General features: G+C 38.4%; 1 protein-coding gene across 3 annotated transcripts; it reads left to right on the top strand.

Annotated features, from left to right (window-relative positions):
- Positions 1-1,711: 1,711 nt before the first annotated feature.
- LOC103437924 (transcription factor BIM1-like) lies at positions 1,712-7,774 on the top strand. Of its 3 annotated transcripts, none has more exons than XM_008376450.4 (13): positions 1,712-1,991; positions 2,092-2,168; positions 2,474-2,831; positions 2,964-3,041; positions 4,694-5,095; positions 5,219-5,288; positions 5,401-5,552; positions 5,659-5,767; positions 6,142-6,211; positions 6,309-6,404; positions 6,489-6,958; positions 7,129-7,258; positions 7,350-7,774. In XM_008376450.4, exons 3-13 carry the CDS (start codon positions 2,795-2,797, stop codon positions 7,452-7,454), a joined length of 1,719 nt encoding a protein of 572 aa, XP_008374672.1. In that variant the 5' UTR covers positions 1,712-1,991; positions 2,092-2,168; positions 2,474-2,794; the 3' UTR covers positions 7,455-7,774. The 3 variants fall into 3 exon arrangements, with proteins under 3 accessions (XP_008374672.1, XP_017188491.1, XP_028959888.1); XM_017333002.3 differs by having other exon boundaries at positions 2,953-3,041; XM_029104055.2 differs by lacking the exons at positions 1,712-1,991; positions 2,092-2,168; positions 2,474-2,831; positions 2,964-3,041 and adding an exon at positions 3,803-4,079.
- The last annotated feature ends 204 nt before the right edge of the window (positions 7,775-7,978 follow it).

Raw genomic sequence — 7,978 nt, 5'->3', positions numbered from 1 at the left:
GGGGATCCTCATCCCTCAAAAACTCGTGAGCTCTGACGGAGTAGCAGTAAGAACAATATGATTAGATAAATAATCGGGATTTGTGCCACTAATCATCACTCAAGTGTATTAAATATCGGGATAGCGGTGGTCAACATTCTACTGTTCCCTCGTCAACGCTCAGCATACCCCTACCACGTGACTCTTCTTTTTCTGGTTCGGCCATTATTTGCTTCTGTTCTGTCCTGCATAACTTGCATGCCTTCCGTTATGCTTGCTGAACAGCTCCAGACTCCCAAAAAACGCAGGGAGAGAGAGTGTCCTGTCCTTTCTCTCTGGTATTTGCCACCCCCCACCCCCCACCCCCCCCCCCCGTGCACGTGAAATTGATTAAACCCTAACCCTACTTCCACAGTCACCCACTGTTTCATACTGTGAAAATATTATTTCAGAATAATTAAGAACATTTGAGGGTGTACGGTGTACTTATATAATGAACTGTGATGTATATTTGAGTATATATAATTATATTTTCTGAAAAATGTATAATATTTATTGATTAAGAAGGAATTCGCAGTAGATTCAATCGAAGTAAAAAGAGTGCTGCAACATAGAGTGCATTAATTAATGATGATTTTGCTTATGGAAATATCATTTTTACAATTTTGCATGACTACGAGTATAAGAGGAGAATTATATTTCCAGCAATGCCAACTACAATTCTCAACCTATTTGGACCGCCATCCTTGCATCAACACCTTGTAATGCAGGCGCGATATAACTCCCGATCATTTTTTCAGGCAAGCGGAAACACGCATGTTAGTAAAAGGTGTTGAATTCACAACATTTGTTGTTTGTACGATACTAGGATTAGTATACTTCTTAAACTAGTCACCCAATTATCCTTTGTTAGAATGGATTATGAATTCGAATCTAGACAATTATTCTTAGATACGTACATCAACCAGCTACCTAAATCCAAAAAATAGATTTCGTAAAGAAAATTTCAAGACATAATATGAGCTTACCTTATTTTTACTGTCCTGAACAACTCGCCAAACTATCGAAATCTTAAAAGTATAAATTGATTTGTGAATTTCTTTTTTGATTATAACAAAAATACCCTTTATTTCTATATCTAAAAAAGAAAAAAATAGAACTTGGCTGCTGAAAGAATCAGCATCACCCCTGCTAATCACCAATCACGACTGGACACATGTCCAATTTATGATTAAAAAATTCATAACTTGAACACGTATTCAACCGTAATTAATTATCAACAAGAAATGAAATCTTCAACAGTCAAGTTGCGGTCAAAGAAAAATGCTCTTTTTTGAAAAGAAAATTAAAGCTATGATTATTTTCATATGTGGACAAACGGACAGAACAGAACTCGGGATTTGCCAAATCATAAAGAGAGTAAGTAAAAGTCGGGATTGCCGAAAATATAAAAAACTCCAACCCAAAAAGTAAATAATCCAAGTTCCGTGAACCCATAAATTATAAATTAAAAAATAAAAAACAACTTTTACCAAAAAATTTTTTAAAAACAACGCTTACCCTGTTGGACTAAACGGCGACAAGTGGGCATCAAACAGTAGCCCCTATTAACGTCCGTTTCAACCACTTAACGACGTCAACCCTGCCGTAACGTCGTTATTCCAGCGGCGGGTTTCACCTAACGGAAAACAACCAAAACAAATATTAAAAATACAGAAAGCAATGGATAGCAGACTGTATAAAAGATCTCCAGCCAAAGAGCTCACAAGCTCACCAAGAGAGAGAAATGGAGTTTTAGAGAGAGAAAGAGAGGAGAGAGAGAGAGAGAAAGATCTCCAGCCAAAGAGCTCACAAGCTCACCAAGAGAGAGAAATGGAGTTTTAGAGAGAGAGAGAGAGAGAGAGAGAGAGAGAGAGAGAGAGAGAGAGAGAGAGAGAGTGCCGACTATCGGCGCACTGTTCGTCATCGGAAATTTGAAGAAGGAGAAGGAGCCGATAAGAATTTCCGAAAAGGTGAGATTTTCATGCTCGAAATTTCGGAGGCGATTTTTCTCGGTTCATGCATTTCTGTTAGATCTTTTTCAAGCTCTGAATTCAAAGCACTTTTCGTCAGTGAGATTCGACTCTGGAGCTGAATCGTCACGTAAGCTGCTGTAACAATTCGAAATTTTCAAATCGCAGAGACTGCAGGTTCGAATTTTTTCTTCCCTCGGTTGATTTGAATTTTTCGAAATTTTATTCGGATGTTTATCGGTTTGTAACTCTCAAGCTCCTGATTTTTTTAATAAAATTATTTTTCGTCAGAGAAAGACGATATTCCAAACTACTCTGATCAAAGCGAACACGATTCGAACGATTTCTTCTATAAATTGTTGAAAGCTTCAAATCGTCTTGATATATACGGGGAATTTTCATTTTATGGTCATTTTTTTGCTTTCCGATTATAAATCAAGGAAGAACTGACGATTTTGTGCCGAAAATTTGAAACTATGCAGGCGAAGCAAAGCAATTGATATCGAAAAGCATTCGGAGAATTCGAATCAAAGCTTGGATTTTTCTTTCCTTCTCCTCTTCTGAAAGCGAAAGCGAATGTGCCTTCTTACTTCGAAGGTGTTCGAAGGCTCCCCGCGAATCTGTGAAGCTGAAGCAGCCGAGAGAATTTGTTAAAAAAGAACAAAACTTTCAACCTCTCCGTGTCATTAATCCCGGAATTCACTGAACTCCGGTGAATTTTGGAGTGTTTGGATACTGAATTTTCCGTTAAAATTACAAATTTTCCGGGAAAATAATATCTCAGCCCCGCGGCCTGTACAGATATGGAGCTTCCGCAGCCTCGGCCGTTCGGAACCGAAGGTATTTCATTTTTCGGAAACAAATATTTGTTTTCGTTTTTAATTTGTTGTATTTTGGAAAGAAATTTTAGGAAATGGGAAGGGAATTAAAAGTGTTTTAATTCTTAACCTTGAATTCAAAGTTTTTGTACAGGAAGAAAACCGACGCATGACTTTCTGTCACTCTGCGCTCATTCAGTTGCCCAGCAAGATCCAAGACCACCTGCTCAAGGTACCCTTCCTTTTTCTTCATATTAATATTATAATTCTTCGTTTACATCATATAGAAATTTAGGTACAACGAGATGTCATTGTAACGTATCTTAAGCTAGTTACTATTGCATGTTTGAGCTCTTTTACAGGTCATGATAGATTCGAAATACCGTCACATTAGTCGAGGTGTAACGTAAAATTCTTTAATTCTTTTCAAGATGAGTTTTCTATTTTGCTACGATGCGTGAATTAAGTAGCGCGTAGCTAATTATTTATTGTCTTCTGCTTTAATCTTCTCACATAACGATTAACAATTTTTTTTTTTTAAATATTAGATGCTTTATTAAATACAGTATAAGATAGTATAAAGGATAACCAAAGACAGACAATTTAACACCCAACGTGAATATTGAGAACAAAATTTGCATCTTACAAAATTTCGGAAAAAAAAAGAGAGCTTCACTCATGACACAAATTAAAGACTAGAAGAAACACTAACCTTTCATAACACAAATTTCTTTCTCCGCCTCAATAGAGATTTTTTAGGGCACCGAAAATACTGAATCTAGATTAAGTGTAATAGTACAATTCGTTAAAAACTTAAAAAGAACATTTTCAACTAATTATATAATGACACATGATGTAGCGCAACATATTCCTGACCTATTGAAAAATATATTTCTCCCTCCCCAAGATCATTTTTCTTATTTATTTTTTTCGATTATTTGCATGTGTAAATTAATACGCGAGATAAAATATGTATTTTGTTTGTTTAATTAGACAAATATAAGAGGGTCACGATTATGCATGCACGTGACCGCAACTGAACTGTGGATCTGGTTGTTATCAATCTGGGCCATGCATGTTGTGGGCCAGCCTCGAAACAGTTAAAATTGGCTGCAAATGCGAAAAGGGAAATGGCTACGCTTTAACCATCAGCACCTTTAGATTGGCACGAGATGGAGATGTTGTCGGGTCCTTGATGGGACCCACCCATGGAAGTTAGCAATGATTTGACATTTGACATGTCGCATATCACGCCCGATGCAGGTGCATGGTATGAAACGTGGGCTGTGAAGTTGACGACTCATTTTTTTTTGTTTAATTTTTATATTAAAACTTATGTGCGTAAAGTTTTTAAACACGTTTTCTTCAAATCTTGGATCTGAGAAATGAATCTTAAAAACTGGATCATGAGAACTGAATCCAGAATGTTTCGGTTTTTCATATTTTGAGTTATGTTCTGTTATAATATAAACTAAAACGGGAATGAAGATTCGAATTTGAATGTAGATGGAGTGTGTAAGCTACTCTAGGCAATTTGGCTATGTTGAATTCTGACAATATGTTAACCACCACCAGGTGATCCGGTGGTTAATTGAGATGAATTTTAGAGTCGTATTTCACATTGCACATCATGGTTCGATTACTGGTGCTGGTGAATCACATATGCCCAGAAAAAGCTGAAATGGTAGACTGTCATGAGACCACCTGTCTATGTCCAAATATGATATATAATCATTCAATGACGAAGTTTCCAAAGTCAAAGATTTTCCTATTAGGAGAAAATTTGAGAAAAATATATGATAGTAAAGCAAGATTTGCAAATGCTTATCTGGATTAGTGCTACACTATTTTCAACACCTTACCTTTGGTTTTATGTAATTTCAGGACGCTACCTTGAAACACATGATTTCTTACGACCACTTGAACGAATGGGAAAGCCATGCATTGCTAAGGAAGAGACCTCAGTTGAGATATCAACCGCTGAAAAACAACCGTCTCATGCGGCGGCGCAGCCGACTACTTCTGTGGAGCATATTCTCCCCGGTGGGATTGGGACTTACAGTATAAGTCACATTTCGTATTTTAATCAAAGGGTTCCGAAACCAGAGGGATCGCCGGTGTTTACGGTCGGTCAAGCAAGTAGTGGCGAGAGAAACGTTGACGAAAACTCGAACTGTAGTTCTTACACCGGAAGTGGATTCACTTTGTGGGAAGAATCTGCAAAGAATAAGGGAAAGACAGGGAAGGAGAATGTTGTGGGAGAAAGACCCCTGGGTACCGTGAGAGGTAATTAACCTTGATCTGTATTTTTTGCATGTGGTGCATAATTTGTGTTCCTTAAATTTCAATGCGATGAGAGGAAACGAAAGATGGAAATGAAACTCATGGCAGTTACTGGGGTTTTGACAGGGCAATGGACCTCTTCGGAGCGGCCTGCGCAGTCATCTTCCAACAATCATCGCAGCTGCTTCAGTTCTCAGTCAGTCCCTAGCCATCTCGAACTCTAATATTACTTTTCTTTCGACTCTCCGTGTGATTGATTTCGATATCATATATGCAGTTTTTGATATATATAATTGGAATGTCAACAGGTCATCTGGGCAGAAGAACATAAGCTTCATGGAGATGATGAAGTATGCCGCCAAGGGTAGTGCCCAGGAAGCCGAACTTGACGATGAAGAAGAGTTTGTTCTAAAAAAAGAGACCTCTACTACTACCACCAATGCCACCACCACGTATAAGAGTACGTCTCCTCGTTAGATAAAATTTCATTTGAAATTCTTTACCCTATTCTTATCCTTTATTTTTTATTTTTTCATCTTCACTGAAGAGTTTGTGTGTTTCTGAAGGCGATTTGAGGGTAAACGTTGATAATAAGAGCTCTGATCAGAAGGCTAACACGCCGCGATCCAAACATTCTGCAACCGAGCAGCGAAGAAGAAGCAAAATAAATGACAGGCAAGTTTCTCTTCAATATAATACAAAATTCATGTTTTGGAAATAAGAAATGCTACAAGAACCAAGATAAAAAGGGTCGTACCCAGTGCACAAGGCTCCCGCTTTACGCAGGGTCTGGGAGAGGTGAATGTCGGCTAGCCTTACCCCCATTTTATGGAGAGGCTGCTCCCAAAATGAATCCCAAAATTTTACAAGAACCAAGATGAATCCCAAAATTTTACCCCCATTTTACAAGAACCAAGATGAATCCCAAAATTTAGCCAGTTTCGTATGTATCCGAAGCAATAGCTTCTAACATGATAAAAATCATATGATCAGCTCCTTGGCGGGTTTTCTAACATTATTGTAGATTGACCTTTGAAAGTTATTTGCAGATTCCAAATGTTGAGAGAGCTCATTCCTCACAGTGATCAAAAGAGAGATAAGGCATCATTTTTATTAGAGGTACACCGCACGTAAATTATTAATTGTCGTAATTTATCTCCTCCTTTACCTTTCACTTCAGATTTGAATGACCGGGTTTTTATCTTTTGCTTCCCAGGTTATCGAATACATTCAGTTTTTACAGGAACGGGTAAACAAGTACGAGGGTCCATACCAAGGATGGAACCATGATCCAGCAAAATTGATGCCTTGGGTAAGAAGTCAGGCCTTTATATCCTTTGTGGCATTACCGTGAACTAGTAGTAGACTAATATCTTTGTTTTTCTTCTGGAAACAGATCAACAATCACAAGCTTAAGGAGAGTTACTGTGATCAATCTCGAGGCATGAATGGTGTGTCTGGTCCTGCATTACCGTTTGCTGCAAAGTTCGATGAGAAACCTACTTCTGTCTCACCGACAATCCCTGCAAGCTGCGCACAGAACCCTGTAGAATCCGACACAAGTACTGAAACCACCTTCAAAGCCGTGGATCACCACCCTGGAATAACAAGCAAGTCGATGCCCTTTCCTTTGTCAATGCAACCGAACCTCTTCGCTCCTGTCAGGAGTAGTGCTGCTGCTGCTGCTGTACCTCCAATTCCACCTAGACTGCCATCTGATGCAGAGAACACATCTCAGCATCGATCTATGTTATGTCAGACGAGATCATGCGCTACTGATGGTACTGCCACTAGGGATAAGCTAAAGGAACAGGAGCTGACAATTGAAGGCGGCCGAATTAACATCTCAAGTGCCTACTCCCAAGGGTGAGTTTTCTTGTGCTTTAAGTTACATATTCAATCGGTCTTTCCATGTATGTTTCGAGTTTATTGAGCTTATTTCAAAAATGTGCAAACCGTAAACCCTGAAAGCTCTACTTAGAAGATGCATCTAGATTTATGAGTGAATAACATAAGCGGATTTCGGCATTGGACAGGTTATTGAATACGCTGACACAAGCCCTTCAAAGTTCCGGCGTGGATTTGTCACAGGCCAGTATCTCCGTGAAAATCGAGCTAGGGAAGCGAGCAAACAGAAGATCACCTATACCAAAATCCGCGATTAAGGTATATCATGTTCATCTAGCTGTCTCATAAAACGCATCGAATTCAGTTTGTATAACAACCACAGCTAAAACTTGTCTGCATTCTTCTGCAGGAAAATGAGATTCCTACAAGCACTTTAGGAAAAAAGCACTCTGTAATTGCAAGCAGTGAAGAATCTGAACAAGCCCAAAAGAAACTCAAGACATTCAGGAACTAATTAATATGACAAATTAAGCCTAATGTATTATTATTTTTAAAATATAATTAATTCATTTTTTTTTTTTTTTTGGAACCCCTTTGATGAAGTATGGGGTTGATTGTACAATGTACATGTAGTTTCTCATTACTTACAGTTTATTTAGTTAAGTTGGGATCCAAATTCCATAGATTTCCCAACCAAAATATTATTTATTGTTTTTGGTGTTTAGAGACGAGATTTGAGTGTAAACAGAACATCGCTTATTGTTAAGGCTTCCATTCTAATACTGAGAAGCCGCTTTTGCATTTTGCAATTGAGGTTGCTTTTTCTTCTTGTAATTTTCTTTGACATTGTGTAATTTTTATTTCTTGTTAATTCTCTCGTGCGAGCTGAGTGGCAACCGGCTCTATTGGCCGGTTAAAAAGCCACTCACTCCAGCACGGGTGCTCGCCATAATGTATTTACTCTCATTATATGGCCGGTCATCTATTCCACCTCCCTCAAGCTCCGTTGCCCTATTTTGCTCTTCATGTCGACACTTA

This window comes from Malus domestica, chromosome 06 (genome assembly GCF_042453785.1).
Source record: "Malus domestica chromosome 06, GDT2T_hap1".
Taxonomy (NCBI): domain Eukaryota; kingdom Viridiplantae; phylum Streptophyta; class Magnoliopsida; order Rosales; family Rosaceae; genus Malus; species Malus domestica.
The sequence above is the reverse complement of the archived record's forward strand: the minus strand, read 5'-3'. Positions and strand labels throughout refer to the sequence as shown.

Bases quoted from the DNA above. Each gene is read 5' to 3' on its own strand.
- LOC103437924 (XM_008376450.4), top strand. From the start codon at position 2,795: ATGGAGCTTCCGCAGCCTCGGCCGTTCGGAACCGAAG. The intron at 2,832-2,963 runs GTATTTCATTTT...GTTTTTGTACAG, and splicing joins TCGGCCGTTCGGAACCGAAG to GAAGAAAACCGACGCATGAC. The intron at 5,553-5,658 runs GTACGTCTCCTC...GTGTTTCTGAAG, and splicing joins TGCCACCACCACGTATAAGA to GCGATTTGAGGGTAAACGTT.